The sequence below is a fragment of the Callospermophilus lateralis genome, chromosome 9 (genome assembly GCF_048772815.1).
Source record: "Callospermophilus lateralis isolate mCalLat2 chromosome 9, mCalLat2.hap1, whole genome shotgun sequence".
Taxonomy (NCBI): domain Eukaryota; kingdom Metazoa; phylum Chordata; class Mammalia; order Rodentia; family Sciuridae; genus Callospermophilus; species Callospermophilus lateralis.
Window position 1 is genome coordinate 29724415 of NC_135313.1, and position 21116 is coordinate 29745530.

The 21116-nt window shown below is 41.1% G+C and overlaps 1 protein-coding gene across 1 annotated transcript in view; it reads right to left on the reverse strand.

Moving 5' to 3' along the window:
- Positions 1–443: 443 nt before the first annotated feature.
- Pard3b (par-3 family cell polarity regulator beta) overlaps positions 444–21116 on the reverse strand; it is a 978419-nt gene continuing 957746 nt past the window's right edge. Inside the window, exon 23 of the mRNA XM_076865584.2 lies at positions 444–930. Coding sequence (XP_076721699.2) covers positions 573–930 — 358 coding nt within the window. The 3' untranslated portion in view covers positions 444–572. The remainder of the gene's footprint in view (positions 931–21116) is intronic.

The window sequence follows — 21116 nt, forward strand, 5'->3', positions numbered from 1 at the left end:
AGAAAAAAAAATTTCAAGAAGGTCACTGGGCATGTTTGCTGATGCTTCTTTCTTGATGAAAAAAACGACTTAGTAAACTGATTCCCACATCTGCAGCCTTGACTCTGCCCCTCTTCAGGCAGCATGGTTCCAGTACAGGGTAGGAGGCCCAGCCTCTGAATGGGTAATGCTGCTGGCAGAGACAACCTCTGTATTGCCAGTTCTATGGGGATGGGGGTGCACGTTGGCTGGGCTGTCTAGCCAGAGGGCCACCATGTAGTCAATCTCATCATTAGTTGCTTATGCAGTTGCTACTCTCTCTGAGCTGACCAATTCTGAAAGCCTTTCAAGTATTAGGAAGTATCGTTTTTATGACCCCCTCCTTCCTCTTCCTTCTGAATCCCCCCTCACCCCAGAACCCCCTGTTCTTTCTTTTCCCCTCTGATTAGCAGTCAGTGTTACAAACTGGATGAGAAAATGCTAATCTGTACCATGGAGGGTTCAAACAGGAAGAAGGCCTCAGCGTCTAGGAAGGGCAGAGGCTGGGGGTAGATGTCCTCCCTGCGGGGCCTGCTCATCTCAGTGGCACTCAGCTATACGGCTGCCGTCATGGGGTTCTTCTGCCTGGGATCCTGGGTTCGGTAGGGGTACTGGTCGGGGCTTCCACCTCTCGGGCCCACTCTGCCCATTTCTTGGAAGGCTGGCACTCTTTGGTGCTGAGGAGGGGACGGTGGAACATCTTGCCGGAAGGGTCCTTTGTGCTGGGGGGCAGGCGGGGGTGCGTAATAGTGAGGGTAGCGGAGATCTGCCACCCTCAGATCTGTGGGGCGTGAATAGCTCCCTTGGGGAGGAGGCCCGGGATGAAGCCCTGGGTAGTAGGGAAGCTCCCTTTCTTTGTAGAGCCCTCGGGGTGCTGCTGTCAGATAATCGGCAGGGTCTGCTGGACCTCCCCTGGAAAGAGAAGAAGAGATGCACATTAGCTGCTGCCAAGCCGGCTCCCCAGCTGAAGACCACATCCCGCAGTCTCCTGGACATTTTGCTGTAGCCAGGGACTCGGCCTGACCAATGGGAGGTGAGCAGGAGTCACAGCTCACTTAAAAAACAAGAGTGGGAAACTTCCCTTCTTTTCTTCTTGGCTGTTGGAGCAGCCATTTTTAGACCTTCAGGCGATAACCAGGTGCTGAGGAAGACAGAGAAACAAGAGGCGAAGCCCGAGTCCTCAACACAGCAGCGCCACCCTGTCAGCCAGGTCCTTTTACACTTGAACAGGTACTTGTGAGAGAAACACGACTCTGTCTTGTTTATACTGTCTTATGTTGGCCTTTCTCACAGTAACTGAACTAGTGTCCTAAAGGAGGCAGTGAGCTTGGCTCGCTTAAGCCTGGGACCATTAGATCCTTCTGCTTTTTGCATGGAAGAAGCCTGTCTCTCCTATCAAGTGAAATAAGCCAATCCCCCAAAACCAAAGGCCAAATGTTCTCTCTGTTGTGTAGATGCTAGCACACAATAAGGGGGGAGGGGGAATAGGCAAAGGGGAATGAAGGGAAGGGAGGGGAGATGAGAATAGGAAAGACGGTAGAATGAATCAGACATACTTTCTTATGTTTATAAATGAATAAATGATCGGTGTAACTCCACGGTTCAACCACAGAATGGAATCCAAATTAGATCAAGTTATACTCCATGTATGAATAATATGTCAAAATACACCTACTGTCATATATATCTAAAAAAGAAGAAATAATAATAATAATAATAATAATAATAATAATAATAATAATAATAAACCTGTCTCAGAAATGGTAGCAGAAACATACAGGTGACTTGGAGTCATAAAGTCCCCATTAACTGCACCTGCTTTCCTTCTAGATCTGGGAGGTGCTCTTTCAATGGGCTGTGGTCCTGGCCTAACTCTGGTGGCTGCTGTCACAGCCCTGGGTGGATTAGCATGCCCTCCCCTCTACAGTCCCTAGGAAAAGTCCCAACCAGGGCTGAGAAATGCCCACTCAGAACTCTGATAAAAAATAATTACTTCCACTACAAAGTCAAGAAGTTCCACCCAACCAGTAGTAGGGTGGAAAAATTGAAACCAGCTGTAAGCCACCCTGTGTAATGGGCAGGCACACAGAGGTCCAGGGCAAGAATAAACACTAACAGGAAGCAGCCCTGTCTGGATCTGTCTATTGAAGACAAGAAGCATCTTCTGATCCGATGGCTACAGCAGAAGCGACGTGTCTCTAGACAATGTGCAGATGACGGCATCTTGTCTAGCCTGGGGATAAAGGCATGACTTCTGTTCGCAGCTCTTAAAGTCCCATAAACGGTGCTCATATTCACCACCATTCACCTTCCACTTTTACTACTCCCCCTTTTATGATTTTTTCAAAAAACAAAACCAGCAACAATACTAATTAATGAAAAGCTCTCCAACGTCAGAGTACAGACTTGAAAGAAATGACAGGGCTGTGAGCGCACTGTGCCTGTGGTTAATCAAGTACTGTCAATGAGGGTCAAAATCACCCTGTAATCTGCAGAGCTGCTAAAACAGCCCGGTCCTTCCTCAAATCAATGAAGATTTGACAAGCTCCGAGCATGGGCACATGTGGAAAGCAGCCCATGGACACGTTGGTAAGGCTGAACAATAGTCCTTTCCTTCTACTTTTTTTTGCGTCTTAATTTGGCTATGTATAATAATGAAAGATAGATGCTTGAGCTTTGGGGTAATTTAGTTAGTGAGAGTTTCCAGATAAAAAAATTAAACTGTTTATGTACAAGTTATTATAGCATCAGCTGCTATTATTCAGTGCAGTTTGCTTTGCTCTATTTTAAATTGCCCATGACAAATAGACCACAGATGCATCATCTGTCACTCCAGTCCTGGAAATAAAGGAGCTAGGCTTCACCTTTCCTTTCCTTGAGAATTTTATTTTTGGTTTAGAAAATTTCCAGCACTCATTATATCTTTTATCATAAGGATTTTTAAAGCCCCTGCCACCCCTGCGCATTTCTATTTCCTTTTGGCTCAAGTTGGAGATTTTGGAAACACTTGAAAAAAAAAAAAAATCCGTAACCTGTGCTTTCTCTCAAAATCTACTGAAGGTATTGCTCTGCATGAAGTGAAACATGTGGATTTTCTGCACTTATTTTAAGCCCTTAGGATAAATCACTGACATTTGCAACACACAAACATTATCTGCCTTGAAATGAACATACAACCCAAACTCCCTCCGGACTCTCTTAGCATGAATGTTTCCTGTTTAAAATGGGAAGAGTGAAAGGAAGAATTCCAGGCCTTGGACTTTTAGGGTCCTGTTCTCTCCCTAGAGATTTTTCTCTTTTAAAACACACCATTACAAAAGGCAGGCATGCTTTTTTTTTCTTTTTTTTTTTTTTTTAATTTTTGAAGAGACAATCCAGACCAACTGGTGACGGGGCAGAAGCCACCCTGAACAACTCCACAGTGGCACAGACAGCATGCATGAGGGGGTGGTTGCCATCTCATCTCCCACACCTCGCCCCTCTAACTCTCCCTGCCAGGACACGGGAGGCTTCCCATGCACAGAGAGGGCGACCTCCAGATAGTTCTGTGGTCCCAGATGGCTTCCTCTGAGGGAGACTGTGTGAATGAGAGCTGATTCCATGCGGCAGAAACCAAGGGAGAGAGCTGGGCTCTGTCAAGAAATGAAACCACGGAGATTGTCCTTTTCTGTAGAACTCATTATAGCAGTTATCATTTTTATTTTTTTCAGATAAAAGAGAAACAGTGAGTTGGTCTATAAAAGCACTGTTTAAGGTTCAAAGAGTGTTAGAAGAATTTTTTTTTTCCCCTTGGGGTATGTGTGTGCTGTGCTTGTTCATGGCAACTTTTTTTTTTTTTTTCTCAAAACTGAGCATTCCTATAGACTTCTGACAGAACCACATGGAGGTTCTGGTGTATATTATCATGTGTGTGTGTTCTCGTGCATACACACATATCATACTTGAAGGAATTTTTAAGTTTCAGAAAATTCTAAACCTTTTATTATACATGTTAATTCATTAATTGTACAAATTAATGGGTGTGATTGTGACATTTCCATGTAAGCATATATCATATTTCAATTGTATCTACCCTCCCTATGGCTCTCGCTCATCCCCTACCTCAACCAGTCTCCACCATTTTTAGTTTCTCTTCTACTTTCAGGTCATTTCAATTTTTTTTTTTAAAGTTTCCACATATGAGAGAAAATATGCAATCCTTATTTTTCTGTGCTTGGCTTATTTTGCTTAATACGATCACTTCCAGTTCCATCCATTTTCCTGCAAATGACATGCTTTCATTCTTCTTTCTGGCTAAATAATATTCCATTGTGTACGTATGTACGTATGAACAAATTTTAAACAGGAAAAAGAAACTCTCCTTATTAACTACAGAACTTCGTAAAGGAAGAAGAAGGAGCTGAAGTTTTTTGCTTTGTTAATCTAAAGTTTCCCTTTCCGCAGTCTCTTTTCCTGTGTAAAATGTAATGCTTGTAGGAAAGCACAGGGTCAATCCATTCCAAGTCCCAGGCAGTGCTGGCCCAGGGGCTGATGCTTCATGCTGTGGACCCACCTTAGAAACCTAGGGCAGAATTCCCAGGAGACCCGGATTAAAAGTGGACCCAAGTGGCTACTGTATCAGTACTTGAAGGTCCCTCGTTTTTCACATGACCTGATGAATCTTATTTGTATGTGTTATTTTTCTTAAAAAAAAAAAAGTTCCAATTTAAAATCTCAAACAGAAAACATATTTACTTTAAGGAAAGAGAAACAAATCCATATCTTTTTCCCCAACTCTTTAAAGGAACTATCATGAAAATACTTATCTTTAAAATTTTTTGGCTTCTTTTTATTTTTAAATAGGCTCATTTGTGGGACCCAGAGGATTCAGATTTTGCTTGGAAAACTCATAGAAATTATCTCAGGCATGTCCTTAATCACATTGAGGCACGTGATAATGAATGTTAACCCTAACCAAGCCCAAATGTAAAAAACTATGGTTTATTTACATGGAAAGCAATAATAAAGATCATTGTCTTTACGCGTGGTTTTCCTGATTTTGCCATTGTACTATGCTATTTTTTTCCATTGAGTGAAAAAAGAAGCTGGAATCAGGGTCTAAACTGGCTAGACAGCAGCCTGGTCCTGAAGATCACCTTCATTTCATGAAAGGTTGGAAGCCACGCCCCTGCATTGGCTAATAGGATCCCCTTTGGAGAAACGGCCTGGTGTTGGATGGCAGAGTCGCTGGCAAACTTTTTAGTAGGAGTGAGCTGACTCCTCTCACAGGAGTAGAGGGAGGGACGTGGATGATGTCGAGTCCTCCCATCTCTACACCATCCAACTGCAAAGAAAGCTTTTCCCTCTGCTCTCACCTGCGTGGTCATTCTCACCTGCCTTTCACCTGCCTGCGATTCCCATACTGCACTGGAGCCTGGGCACCTGGAAGGCAGGCCCCAGATCTCAGGAGTCTAGTGATCTCCTTGGAGCTCAGCACAGGGCTTTGTAGTAGTAGATGCAGCACGGATAGATGTTGGATTTGTTTAAGAGAAAATCCACAAACATACAAGAGGCTTAGATGAGGGACAGAGGTGGCACAACAGAAGACTCGTTAGGAGCCAGAGACTGACGATGGTTGAAGTTAGACTGATTTCTGAGTACAGAGGAAAGAAGGTAGGGGGAAATAGTGGCCTGAGTCAAGGCTGGCTTGGGTCCAATATTAAAAGACTATAAACTTTATTAGGGTAGAGGTTATTTATCTCATTCACCAGGAATAAAATTATATTGTTTTGTCTCTGTTGTCTTGAAACATAGTACGTGCTCAATAAATCTTGGACTGGAATTTAATTATCTTGACTTACCAGTGAGGTCAGCGTGACTAACGGGTGCACGGAAAATTGAAATTCCACATCATGCACAACCCACAAGAATGGGATCTAAATTAGAATATTTTATGTATGTAGAATATAGAAAATATTTTATGTATGTTGAATATGTCAAAATACACTCTACTGTCATATATATCTAAAAAGACTAAATGAAAAAAAGAACTCTCAAAAAAAAATAAATAAAAGAAAATTGAGAGCTATCTCAACTCAAAATTAAATATATACCAGGTTTACTCAGGGCAGGTTAAGTATATTTATTCAAGAATCAGTTAAGAAATGTTTTTAAGATGTTTCAGCAAAGAAATTTCCTTTGCTTCTGTCATAAACACAGTAATCTGGGAACATTTTAATATATGTGTTTCAAAATACAGTAGAGTATAGGGTTTCACATAAAGGGCCCAGGGAGACACTGTCAACGTACGGTGTGATCCTCACAATCCCAAGTACCCAGTGTAAGAGCTGACGAACACAAACCAGGGGTGGAGGTGATATCCAGTTCTCCTCTGTCCCAGCGCCAGCCCACCTCTTCCCCACAGGAACACCCATGATGGATGACTTTCATAGAAGCCACACGTGCCCCAGAGAGGCAGAAACCGGGACTATGCAAACTGTTCTACCACTTGCTATAACTCAGCCTTTCCTCCCACTCAAGACAGAACCAGGGAATTCAGAGACCAGAGCTGCATTACTGACAGGGAAAACCTGAGACTGCAGTAACTCATTAAAACAAATATTTGTAATCATCAGTTCTTCACCAACATTCTGCAACCCAGAGATGACCAAGGTGCACCGCTCTTCCATGAGGTTGAGTTTAAGAACCATGGCTGTATCTCATCTAAGGAGATCCTTTTGGGAGGAGGAAGGAAAGATGATGCTGAAGAGTCTCTGAGGGAAAAAAAAATAACTAAGAGACACATCTGAGCAGATAGTTGAAAGAATTTGGAAGCTAAAGAAATAAGATTTTCAGTAAAAATGAGAAAACCATAGGAATTGATGAGCAAAGTTGTGAGCATGTCCAGTTTAGAAATCAGCATTGGCTTCTCCAGCTACAGAGAAGCTTCCAAAGGGCAAAATCTTGTTCCTTTTACTTTTATAAAATGCTGGGTGTGCTATTGAGCAGCCAAGCAAAGACAGGTTTTTAACTTCCATTGTAGCCTTTATGGGTTTCCTTTTTTGGTGATCAGAGACTGTGATCAAATTTGGGATTGGAATGGGAGGAAGTAAAAAAGAAGTAAAACCCTGCTGCTGAGAGAGGTGCTTGTACCCATTGATGAAAAATGGACATCTGGCAAAATCATACTCTTCTCCAGCATGTCACATGGAGTCGTTAGTGGCTGTGCTGCTCTCAGTACTTTTTTTCTTTGGTATTTCTACTAATACTGCAAAGCTTAAAAAAAAATCAATGCAAACTAATATGCCCATAGGCATTTGAATCTCCAGTGCCTGTGGACGGAGATGTTTTTAGTCTGTGTTTGGAACTCTGGCAGTGTTAGGTTTCTAATTACTGGGCCTTCATCCTAGGCATGAATGTGGTGGTCCAGGATTAGCAGAACCCTCTGCAATGTTATTATATAGCTTTGATTTCGGCAGATTTCACACAATCATAAAATATAATGATCATTTGATGACCTGCGATATAGAAATGATTACTGAAAAAGAATCCCACTTTCATCACTCACGTTACCCATCCTGTTATGAGGAGGCCCTTGTTCTTTGTAAAGTACTGGAATAAGAAGAGCTTGCAAGAGCAGAAGCTTTGGCCCTTGTTAACACCGAGGAAATGTTTGCAAAGAGAATGAAAGAGGAATGATAATGACCATGTGCTCAGAAGACAGTGCTGAAACAGTTTGAAACATGCAATTTCGGTCACCTTTGTTGGATTCCTCCTTTCTTTTTCTTTTTCTTTTCTTCCCACAATGATCACAAACACAAGAAGTCAGCTACTAACAAACTGCCTGTGCACTGGAAAATTCAAGCCCTTAAGAGAGTTTCTTCCCGTTGGATGGTGGGAGGTACTCCCTATAAAAGGTCCTGCTAAATAATTTCCTTTATGAGGGGGTGAGAGGTTTCAAAAGTGGGTGCTGGGGAAGACTAGAAAGGACAAGCTTAAGAGCCAATGCAGAGAAGGAAACCCTGTGGAAATCAAGAGCTGTCTTGAGTGGCTGCCTTTCAAGGGATACCTCCACGTGATCCTTCTGTGGGCTTCTTAACCACAGAAGAGCTTTTATTTAAGGAGAATGGGAACCAAAGAAACAATGATCATAATTCCCCAGGAAACTTAAATCCTGGCTCCCTCCTCCTATGGTAACACTCGTCCTGCAGTCTCATCATCCAAACACTGTGCATTTCATTGCTTGTCACGCAGGGGACGATGGTTGAATTCCAAGCACAGACTTAAGGGGCCAACAGGTGGAGACTGTTAGGGTTCTGAATTCTAAAGGCTGTTCGCCTGCCCCTTAGGAGAAGCACTATCAGCTCCTGCCCAAGGAGAAAGGACATTCTAGAGGTAAAATGTGCTGTTCATGAGGGCTGTTTTTCTAATCTTTTAGATTATGTAATGTATATGTGAGTATGTGTGTGTGTGTGTGTGTGTGTGTATTTGCATACTTACAATAATATAATTTTGGGGAAGATACGCATATCTTCCACATCTTTACCCTTTCCATTAATTTTTATATGAATATAAATCAATCATGTGTCACTTTCCCCTTTCCTCTCCCATTAATTTCCAAAGTCTGAGGATTCTGATGTAAACTACCGATGATCATCAGATCCTTAGAATTCCTCTCACTAAGGGCAAGGAGTATGGGGAAGGAGTCATAAATATTTCTATCTTGTGGGTGCAGGGGCGGGAGGAAGGCTTCCATATCATGCTTTCATTAAGACACAGGAAAATCCTGGCACTGCAAATGTCTTACTATGAAATTCAGAAGCAGAAAGTAAGTGCTGGGAAGAGTGCCACTGTACTTGATAGGTGTGGTAACAAGCTTTTCAAATGTTGCATTTAGAATTGCAAAGATTTGAAGCAAGCTGAGCACAGTGGCTCTTTCCTGAGTGGTTATAGCAACCTAAGTTCCATCCTAAGCGTTCGCTCCATGCTAACATTTATTCCATTATTATCCCTGGTTTGCAGAAGAGGTAACTGAGGAACAGAGAGTTTATGTAATTTGAACTAAAGCCACACAAGAAGTGGCAGAACCCAAGTTCCTAGCCAGGCAGACAGAACCAGAGGTCTCTTGCTAAGCTAGAACATGCAGCCTCTGACCTCACTTCTCATGTGCCCACAACCTGCCTACTGGCACCAGGTAAAACATTGGCTTATATCTGTAAATACATTTTTTTTAAAGAATCTAATCTGTGAAAAGCCAAATAATTTTATTTCTAATGGGCATACAGGCTTTCAGAAACTAGGAAGCTGAAACTGGTGAAAGCTCTGGTAAAATGCCAAAGAGCACAGACAGAATCCCTGTGGGAAGTTCCATTCTGAGACCTTAACCTGCCTTCGCCTGAGGGAAACAGTTTCCTGGCACCTTTTATGAAAATCAAAACAGATATTTGTGTGGTTCTCTTTGCAAGGCCCTGTGTTCAAGGTCCAATAGTTTGGATGTTGGTGTCATTAAGAATCAATGGAATATTTGTCAAAAGAGAGAGAATGCAGAGTCTGGGACTCCAAGCCCAGAGCAGGGCTGGTCTGAAAGGGGGCTGGGGAACAAATATTTCTCTCAAGGATCCAGAAGACTTTGGTGCAGATGGAACTGGCATAAGGACTTCCTCTATGACCATGGGTGTGTAAGATGTGCAGCGGCCTCCAGGGTTCCCTTTGGAGAATGACATGCTAGTCATAGTCAGCCCACTGGAAACTTAGACTCCTCCCTTATCCCCACTCCAGCCAGACACTGGGTTCTTGTTAGTTCTCTTAACTATTTGGGACTGTCCATCCTAACTGCTGTGGTTCCATTTTAGGTTCAAATCTCTTTTCAACTTGACTGTTACGATGGCAGCGGCGTATTAGGACTCAGGCAGGTAGAGTTGGGGATCAGCTTTGCAAAAGAATAATTGGACAGAGTGCATGGCCTGAGTGCATGTAACTCTGAAGGACAGTTGAATTTTGTAACCATTCAGCCAGTTGCCATCAAGTCTGCAGCAATTTTGAGCATATCACACTCTGAAATAAAAACATAGCCCTCCTTCTAAAGACAGGTCAATTCAGTCTTCTTTTGGCAACTGTGGGAACATTTACAATTTTGGGATGCAATGCTCTCAAATTTAAATCCTGACAATCTCACTGGTAAAGGTTTATGTGTACCTCCATGGGAAATCTGCCATAACTTTTTTTTTAAACATCTGCTTATATAACCACCCTCTTAATTTATAAGATGTAGTGATGTTTATATAACATATTTCACAGAGTTCTGGGTTCATTCTTTGCCTTAAGAAGTGTATTTTAGGGCTGGGGATGTGGCTCAAGCGGTAGTATGCTTGCCTGGCATGCATGGGGCGCTGGGTTCGATCCTCAGCACCACATAAAAATAAAATAAAGATGTTGTGTCCACCAAAAACTAAAAAAAAAAAAAAATTAAAAAATTCTCTCTCTCTCTCTTTAAAAAAAATTGTAAAAAAAAAAAAAAGAAGTGAGCATTTTAGCACTTTAATTGGAATGAGGTAATTGAAAGGCAAATGGATCAGGGACCAAGGTAAAATCAGGAGTGCTGGGTTCAGTTCTGGGTAGCAGTGATTTGACCTCAGCACCCCTCAGTACTGACTCCATCTCATCTCTATGCAGATTTCCCCTGGAAAGGGTTCTCCCATCCTTCTCTCTAAAGTGGCCTCAGGTGCTCGGTACTGCCTTCACTTGAGGGTTCAGGGCCTTGAAGGAGGCACAGCCTGGCTGTGGAGTGTCACCTTGGAAGAGTTTGGATTTGGATACCCTATTCTGCCACAAACATGGTTGTATGAATTTGGGAATTATTATTCTAACAGTTTCACTGATGCCCAGCCTGAAGACAGTAGACGGATTCTCCACTGTCCACCAGAAAATAAAAGGGAACACTTTTGGCCTCCTCTATTACTTTGATGTGGAATCTAAGCATCTTATGATCATTTTCAGCAAAGTATGGAGGGCAATTCTCAGCTTTCTTCTCCTACTAGTGCTAAGCAGGTTCCAAGGCCCAGGCTGGGCTCCATGAGCACACCAGAGGCCCAGCTGCTGGTCCCTCCAGAGCCTCCTGCCCAGAATCCAGCCCATCATTCGGCAGAGTGCTTTGGAGATAGCATCAGCATGAGGAATTCTATATGATATCACATTCTATTCAGTTTTCATTTTGTTTTTGCAGATTAAATGGATTTATAGCACAAAGGTTACTGAACTGTATTGTTGGGATGATTTTGAGCAAATAATAAAGGTTATTAAGAGATTCCTAAGTACCCCAGACTTGGGCCAAGCTCCCCTGTCCTGCTTTGCTCTCTTCATCCTCTGGCTGATCATTACACAGTGGCTGCAGACTGGTTATTAATGTCATTACCAACCTTTTACTTTCAAATCTTCTTTTATTGAAATGAGAACACTCTTTGTCATCTCTCCTTGTCTTTGATGTTGGTTAAAATGGAGCAGCTAGCAACAAATCAAGGCATATTACAGCCCCAACTGATTGACAGCTTATGAAATTGCCCCACTCTTATCATTACTTCTTCTTTTTGGTCTCAAAGGTTCTTGTACAGTTACTTACAGTTCCGAGGCTTGCCACACTGCACCCCCCTCCCCCCGTGCCCCACCTCCAATCCCTTTAGCAAATTTATATGTGGGTCCAGAGCCATCCATGAGTGCTTTTGAAAAGGAGAGAACAAGACCAGTTTTCACTGTGAGCAAGCTCCTTCAGATGTTATTTCATCCTACATTTGTTCTCCAACTCCCTGATTTATTGATTTATTTCTTGAACAATTCAAAGAAAACTGAAAACTCACCCTCTCTGCTATTTCTTTGAGTGCTGCTTTGGTCTCAGCCATGTTTGGCACGGGTGTGCGCGCCGATACGAGGCCATTTCCCTCCTTGCCTTCACATTTGCTCTACTACTACTGCGGCAGGCAACCTGGATTCTTAAAACCAGCCATGAAGCTGCGGCTTTAATAATTTAAATAAAAGCTTATCATAGAAAAGCAAATATTTACAAGTATGAGTCATCTAACTTAAAAAAATTAATTAAAAGTAAATGCTGAAGTGATTTAAAACTAAAGAGCCATTACCAAATAAAATGTTATTTACCGTTTGCCCCATGCCAGCTCATTTTCGAGCTTCAGAGATATGGAGTTCTAAGCTCTCTCTCTCTCTCTCTCTTTTTGTGCATCACAGACTTCCAAACCTGCCTACCTCGGTGGGAACTAGATCTCTTTCCCTGTGGCATGGCAGGTGCTCCTAGAGTTCTCAGGTGTGAGGGACCTGAGGATGCATTAGCGCAATGGGGAGAGGGACAACAAAAAGGCACAAGATCGTGTTGGAACTGTGCGAGGAGCTGCACTGCTTATGTTCCAAGTGACTTAGCTTTTCCTGAGCCTCCATGACGTCATGTGTACAAGGCCGCTATTAGGACTGCGCTTCCTCCCCTTGCAGGGATGTGATGGGAGCTGAACATGGAAAAGCAAGCAAATCCAAGGAGCAATCATACTGAGGTCCTCAGTACTTGTTGAATTTGAAGTCACACTCAGTTAGTTTTTTAAAGTATAATTGGATATTCTATATGGATCTTAAGGTGACTGCCCAAAAACCTAGAATGAGCAAGTACACAAATTTGTAAGCAAATCCAAACATTGAGGCTGAATGATGCACACCCTGAGTCCTCTCCACATTAATCTGTGGATATTTCCAGTTCAGGAAATCCTGTACCAAGTTGTAACCAACAGACCCATTTTCATAAGCATGCACACACACACACACACACACACACAGCTCACAAAGCGTCTTGAATTTTTTAGCTAATTGCTGATATTTGAAAGCTAAGGGCTTTCACATTAAAATCCAACTTTCCTGTTATTTCTTTTAACTCAGAACTTATCTTCATAATGGCCACAATCAGCTGGAGCTATCTTCTGGAAACAGGACCTTAGTCTTCCTTGCACTCTGCTCCTGCCTGCTTCTTGCAATATTTGCCACTGCCCCTATTGCTATTTAGGTTTGCAGTCTCTGCCCCATGTGAATGTACATCTTGCCCTCTGATTTTGTAACATCAAATGCAGTTTTCATTCTCCACTTACAAGTGTATCCAAATTCTCCACTTTAAAGAGTGAGGGTCATGGGAGAAAGACTGAAATTTCTATCATTTCACCCAATCTACCTTTAAAACCTTTAAAAATACATTATCTATCCAGTCTTCAGATAGGACCTCCAAAGACAGGGTCACATCCAGGGAGTTTCAGACAAGTCATTTTACCTTCTCAGACCTTATCTTCAACACTGTTAAATGAAGGTATTCGAATAAGTCACCCCCAAAGAGTTGAGAGCTACTATTTCATGACCCTGCCAGGAACTACACAGGCTCCAGTCCAAGATGACCTAAGCTCACATTGCTGCTTTTCAGCCTGACCTCTATAAAGGTGACGGTGACTGGCCCTCTTCACTTATCTGTGCCTTGGTTTCTCCATCTGTAAATTAATATGTGCTTTTCTTCTCTCGGGAGTGAATGAAACGATAGGGGTAAAAGCATATTGAAGGAAAGTTGGGATAAAGTGAATCCAAGATCTTATATTACTCTTGTGTAATTAGGAAGGAAACCTGCCCTGCCTAATGGGATTACTGGATCAGAATTCACAGTTCGCATTGAGAAGCATTAGAGAGATTATTTCTGTGGCTGGCATGGTAACTCTGAAGAATTTTTAATTTCAGCTTTCAGCAGGGCAATACTGGACTTCAGTTAAAGGAAAATGGGTCCCATTTCAGAGAAGGTAGACTCTAATTTACCTCCTTGTTCCATGATTTTATGAGGAATGTATGTAGTTAGCTGTTGTCAGGTTGTTAAGCAATTTGATGAGGTGTGAACTAGCCCTTTAATTGTTTTATTTACAACATACTTATAATTCACTGACATCTCATTGGGGAATTCTCTACTTAGTTGCTTAAGAGTGGTTGAATTAACTACAATTTGGTAAAACCAGAAGTTGACTAATACCCTTCAAAATTTTAGCAGTCTTAAAGTCATTTGTAAATATGGAGAGATATTGAGCTGAGTTTAAAAAAAAACAAAAACCAGTATCAACAACAACCAAAACTGAATTAAATTGTGAATCACATTCATCATTACTATTTAAAAAATAGTAACTTAGAATATCAAGATGGGGAAAAATAACTAAATTCAAATCTACTAATTCTTCTCTAGTACTTTCTCTGGTAATAAGAAATGGCTTCAGGGGCATTTCATTTGTTGGGGAGAGATGATCAGAATCGCTTTTAGAAATCAAAAGCTTACTTAAAGAATAATTTCCTCATCCTTCCTCTGTGGCTCTAAATCTGCACCTTTGAAACTTGTAATGTCACCCTGAGCCAGAAGGCTGTCTTGCTTCCTGGTTTATGATAATGATAAACCAACCCCAAAATATCATCGATCATTTAAATAAAGTATGAACCCCAATTTCTATCCCAGAGGATCACACTGCCTACCTGTGCACATAAACTCAACACCAAGTAAGTGCCATGGGATATGGTTATAGGCACAGTTTCCAATGAGGGGTGTGTAGGGTTGGGGCAAACAGAGGGATGGCACATGTGAGTAATAAGGACCCTACAGAGGAGGCAGTTAAAAAATTAAAACTGGTGGAAAAACCCAGAGGCCAACAGAAATGTTGTTGTTTTTTTGTCAAACTATCCATCCCTGATATCAGATTGTTCTTGTTTTTTTTTTTTTTTTAATCCCTGAACCAGATCCCCTCTGATGTGCTTATGAAGCAATTAAATTTATATGGTAAAGTATAAGATCATGGAAACTCTTTAACATAATGCAGGCATTATACTTGTTTGGGAAACATTTTGCCTCTATGGAATCACGAATCATTCTATTTCACCACCTGTGTTCTTGTGTGTCTCTGATAAACTGTGAGCTTCATGATGGTAAGGACAGATGCCGAGTTCACTGCTGACTGACTACTCAGTGTCTGGCACATGACGTAGCACTCATTATGATATTTGCAAATAGATGTCATCTTGATATTTCTGTTGTAAGAAAAAAGGCTTCTCTTTTCTTGAGTGCTCATTTGGGTTTCAACCTCATACCTCTGTTGTCCTGCAACCAGCAATCTGCTTGTTTCCTCGTGCCACCGTTTCCATTACGGCAGCAATTCCAGTGAATGAGACAGCTCTGATGCTCTGCTCAGCTACTCTATAGTGAACAAGAGCCCTGGGATTGGAGTTGAAGTGCCTGGGTTCAAGTCCCAGCCCTGCCACTAGCTTTGAGTGAGATGTTTCTCTGTGTCCATCTTCTTCACTTTTACAATATATACCAAGCTCAAGGTGGTGTTAGAAGACCAAATTAGAGATTTGGTGATTGTTTGTGGTTAGGGACATACCCCCAAATAAAAGCAATCTGAAGCAATTCTGAAACATCTGTCAGAGTACATTGAGGTAATCCTTCTTCTGTTTGAGTGACTGAGAAGCTAAGGGCTAAGTGTATGGAAAAGTCCTGCATAGCTGACAAAACCCTATTTGATTACTAGATATAATTACTATTACTAGCATTACCCCTTCACTTTCTCCAGGCCTGAGGCCCTGTCGTCCTCCCTTTTAGAATGCTCAGATCAATGAGATCCAAGCCTGAGTCTTAAAATGGGCCTTCAAGATGCTAACAGAGCCTTGCCTTTCCTTGTAAAGACTCCCTTTCAGACTGTGCTCCACTCTGCCAGTTAGGACCTTAGATTTTGTCCAAACTGGTTGGTTTTCCCTTTGATGACATGAACCACCAGATCTATTTTACTGCAATCCTCTGGAGCCTCTCTTGATGCCTGGGTCTTAGCTGATCATGAGCTGAGCAATCCTGTCCATCAACACACACCCTACTATGGGCAGAGAGGGATGAAAAGAACATAGAGGTTATAAGTTTGGATTTCCATTTAATCAATGTTGACTTTGGGTAAGTTGCTCTGTCATATAGTCTCAGTTTCCTCATCTGTAAAATTTGGTTATCCGCTTCCATTGAGTAGTTAGCAGGGTTAAGTAAGAAGGTGTACGAAACACTTAGCACACTACCTGGGCATGCCAAGAGATTGATAAAGGCTGGTTGTTACTGCTATTATTATTTTTCCTGCCCCAACTTTTAATTTCCTTATTCCTGATGCTGTAACTTCTTACGTGCTTATCTCAGTCTTTCAAATATTCTCATATGTTCAGAGGCATTTTTCTTCTCCAAAAATCTGCTTCCTCCAGATGGAAGTGAAGCAAGTTATCACCACTTTCCACAAATTTATGGAGTATGTGTTCACTTAAAAGACATATACAAAGTACACTAAAATGTATACTCTAAACAGTTGTTCTTTTTTCTCTTGTTCTACTTATATTCTATATTTCTAATTGCTATTTATGTGTGGGTCAATACTGATGTCACCTCTTAGAGAATTTTTGGAAGACTGGAGTTTGTGATTGTTTATGTTCTCAGAGAAAGACAAACACAGTTACATATGCAGCTATAAAGTGAGTTATAGGTGCATGCATCCAAACCCAAAGGAAGCTGGACAGCATCCAAAAGACTATCAGGCATGGTCTCTGAAGAGACATAACATTCCCTGTCTCTCTTGTCTTTTTCCTTTATGTGGGATCATTTGGATGGATGAAAGACTGGACCGTATTTACTTAAGGAACCATGCTTGAAATCTGTGGGTAAAATAACAATCAGACCTGAAAGTAGAGAATGGTTTGGTGCATTGGTCTAACAGATAATTTTTTTTTTTTTTTTTTGGTGGGGGAGAGAGGTACTCATCCTACTTTTTGTAAATTTATGAAAAGTTCTTATGTGAATAAGAGCTCCTGCTTTTCTCTTTCATCCTTGATTCTATCTTCCCTTTTTCCTTTGTGATCAGAGTTGGGCAGTTGTTTTTGCCTGCCTAGCCTCCTGATCTACTTCATTCTGTTCTTCTGGGACTCAATCCATACCCACCCTCAGTGCGTACGGTTCAGGAGGAGTGACGCCACCACTAATTCTAGAGCTTGATGTGACCAAGACCTGGCCAATCAAAACATTCCACAGTGATTGTTTGTGGTTAAGGACGTTCCCAAATACAAGTAACCTGAAGCAATTCTGGGATATCGGTCAGATAGAGTAAAATGAGATAATCCCTCTTCTGTTAAATGACTGGGAAGCTAAGTGCTAAGCCTGGCAGTGAGGGCAGCCATGTTGAATGTTGACGTCATGGTCTAAGACAGAAGCCAACGCAGAAGAAAAAAGTCAAGAGATAAAAGAGAAAGCAGACAAATGCTTATGGCCTTCTCTGAGTTCCTGGGTAGCTGAACCTAAGGATAAATCCTTCCTTGGACTTTTTAAAAAGTTATAATTGCCAATAGATTTCTTCTTCTATACTAAATATATGAAAATATCTGACTAATGTAGAAAGAGACTCATACGGATTGTTTGCATATAGAATAAGGTACTTATTGGTATAAATGTAGGTACTATAGGATGAACTACTTAGAAGAAGCAGTTGGTCATTCTCTTTGGAAACCACTTGGGAAGAGAAATCTTCATTGTCTCAGCATGGCACAGCCCTCGACATCTCCAGAGTGGAGAACAAAAGGTCTACAATAATTCCCTCATTTAGTAGTGATTAAAAGGGTCTCAGGTGGAGAATGAAAAGAGGCCTGGAATGTAGGAGGGTGCCTGGTGGATCTTTGGTCATTGACAAACTGCTCAAGGCTCAGATGCCTGTGCATGTAACTCAATTTCCTGACTACATAGGCAAGTGTGTAGAAAATGAATAATCCCAGACTCTAGTCCTGTAGCAATTGTCCAGTAGGTGACAACATGGGAGTGTGCAAATACTTTGAAATTAGGTGTGTAAAAATGAAGCATGCCAGGAAAATTTCTACTCTCTCAGACCCAAAGAAGTAAGTAACCAAAGTGACGTTCTCCTTGTATCTGTCTCTTTAACCTGCTCCTCTTCCTTCCAGCCACAGAAACATGCAGCCCTTCATCAGTTCCTCTTCTCTGCCTCTGTTTATGTTCACCACTTGAGATGGACCTGGGTCTGGAATTGCTGTGGGAACAGAGGTCTGGGGAGCCTGATTTGTGTGAGATCTTAATCTCATCCTGCAGCATACTGATTTTATAAAAAGACTTACAAGGTTTGTGATGTTTACTTGAATGGCAAACAGATTATTCCATGGCCTAAGAACATGGAAACTTGTTTCTAAGGAGTAGCACAAGGCTGCCAGCCTGCTAGGGCTGTCTTCTGTGTGTTTCTGAAAATGTACCAGTCAGGGCCTCCTACAGATCTCGGAGAGCTGGAGTTTTCCAGTGAACACTTAGGGCCACAGCAATGGAAGATTTCCCAAGAGCTTGAGCCCGCCATGACCTGGCCTGGCAAGTACAGCTCAGATAAATATGGAGCTCTCATTTATTTTCTTTAATTTCTAAAAAATTGACGAAGGTATAACTTATATGCAATAAATGTGTCCATTTTAATTGTTCAGTGTCATGAGGTTTTACGAGGATATACATATGAACCACTACCAGATTGAGAAATTCTATTTCTACTTTGTTCATTCATCCTTTTTCTTTACTGACCCTCAAAACTGAGTGTTCTCTAGCCCCACAGAAGACACATGCAAAAAATCCTACACTTAAAAAGAAATCATTACTGGTTTGGAAAAATTCCAATCACTCATGTTTGATAAACATTGCTGATTTTTTTTTTTTTTAAATCCAGGTCTGGATGAAGAGCAAAAATGAGAAATTTGAGCTCTGGAAAAGAATTCTTTGGGATAGATACAAACTATTGAAATTGAAACTTGGAAAACATGTCATATTCTCTCAATCACAATTATTTTATTGCTTTACGCATTTCTGAAAGAGGAAGTATTTTTTTTTCATGACAAAACTACAATGTACCAAAAAAGAATTTGCTTTCAATGAAAGAATTTTCATGGCTCAATTAGAAAGTCTACACAACTTAATATGAACAGAATGTCCACTTACTATGACTGAAAATCAAGAACTGTCCTTTTGACACTTTCACAGTGAAACATCTGGAAAGACTTCCCTCAGTTGTGTATTCTTCCCTGTGCTTTTGCCTTCTTTTCTTTTTCTACACTAAAATTGAGTTGAGTGCCTACTGTGTGCCAGGTACTATGCCAGCTCAGAACACTATGATGATGAGGCTGAGCCCTGTGCTCAAGGCCCTTAGGGCACCAATGGCCTTTGCTTCCTCTGACAGAAACTCACTCCCACTCTCCTCCCACGTAGGTGTATCTGTTGCTCTTGCCACAAAGAAAGGCTACCAATGGGAAACTGGGGAAAGAGAAGGGAGCAGAAAAAGGGAGGAAAAATAGCTCAGTAACTATTTTCTACTTGATAAAGACTAGCTATTCTGTTCATTTTCTCACTGTTGGTCACGGTTGGGGTTGTGGTAGAATAATATTTTAAAAATCCAAATTAATAAAAAAGCCAAAAACCCAACTATAACCACCTAATATCTGTGTGCTTGCCAGAGGCTCCAAATGCTAGGAAAGGACAAGCTGTGGCGAGAAATTAGAGTTATTGCCAACACAACGAGGTGCCAGAAGCTTCCAGTAATTACTGTTATTTCTTACGTGTCAGAAACTTGGAGAATATGAGCTGTTTCTGGTAGCCCTGGTCTTGCTATTCAGAACACCGGAGCAGTGGCTGACAAAATATAGATGCAGGTAGTATGACAATCAACCACCAAATCTAAATCCCAGATATTCTAGTGCTTATTGTGGTCATTAGGAATCTGATGAATAGGCTTTTTGAATCCTTTTCCGTAGTTTCATCATGAAAACACTTATAAGTAAAACCAGTTCTACACCACAAATACAATTGTGGTTTATAAAAAAATAGAAATGATTTGTAAGACTACACATTCAGTTCTTGACCAATAACTTCTGTGATTTTCCAAGGAGCAATGGCTCATTCAGATAATACGTTGGCTCTGAGACCTATGATTTCTGTATCGGATTAGAGACTAGACTCCACCAGGCACCTGATAGTTATATGGTTCTGCTCTTCAACTGTGGTTGTAAATGTGGTTCCCAAGACACACCAGTGTGGGACCCAAGGATGGGAGAGGATAGGTTGGCATAGAAGCTCCTGGATTTCAGCTTCTTGGAAGAAAGATTCAAGAAATTCACAGTGCATGGTTTTATGAAAAATTTGCAAAAGACAAGGGGCAAAGCCTTGTAGCTGCCTCCACACACTTGGTACCAAAGTTTACAACTCATGAAATTCATTCTTTCTTTTTTATTTTTAATATATTTTTTTAGTTGTCAATGGACATTTATTCATTCATTCTTTTTTATTTTTAATATATTTTTTTAGTTGTTAATGGACATTTATTTATTCATTCATTCATTCATTCTACAGTTCTGAGAATCAAACTCAGTGCCTCACACATGTTAGGCAAGTGCTCTACCACTGAGCTACAACCCTGATTTTTTTTTTTGTTGTTGTTTTTAATAAGCAAGTATAGTGACACTTGCCCCAGACTGAAATTTTTCAACTGCCTTTGTACAACAGAAAACTAGCACCCATGGTAGTTCCTTCCAGGGGTAAATGGTTCCAATAACTGAGCATCAAATAACTAGGTCAAGCAGAGGGAAAAATATGACTTCAAGTTTATAAAATTATGAGATCCAAATTGCTTCTACTCTAATGCCAAATTACTAACAAAGTATATATATTTTATGTGTATTCCAAGATTACATAGAAAGAAGGTTAATAAGAGAAAACATTTTCCACTGCCCCTTTTAAGATAAAGAAGGCCAGAAGAACCACATGAGATGAGGTATCTGAGATGAAGAAAATTCTCTAGTAATCTCCCACCGACAGAACCCTCCCTAGATATTAGGTGACAAGAGAAAAAATCATAATAGAATAATAGCCTTTCACATAAAAGAATTATGGTAAGTTGACATTAGGTTGAGATGCAGTCCAGTCAAAATGAAAGAAGTTCTGAGCTCAGCCTGTCAGAGAGTCTTTAAAAGAGGACAATCAATATGTGTTTTCAGACTGTCTTCCTCTTATTCAGCCT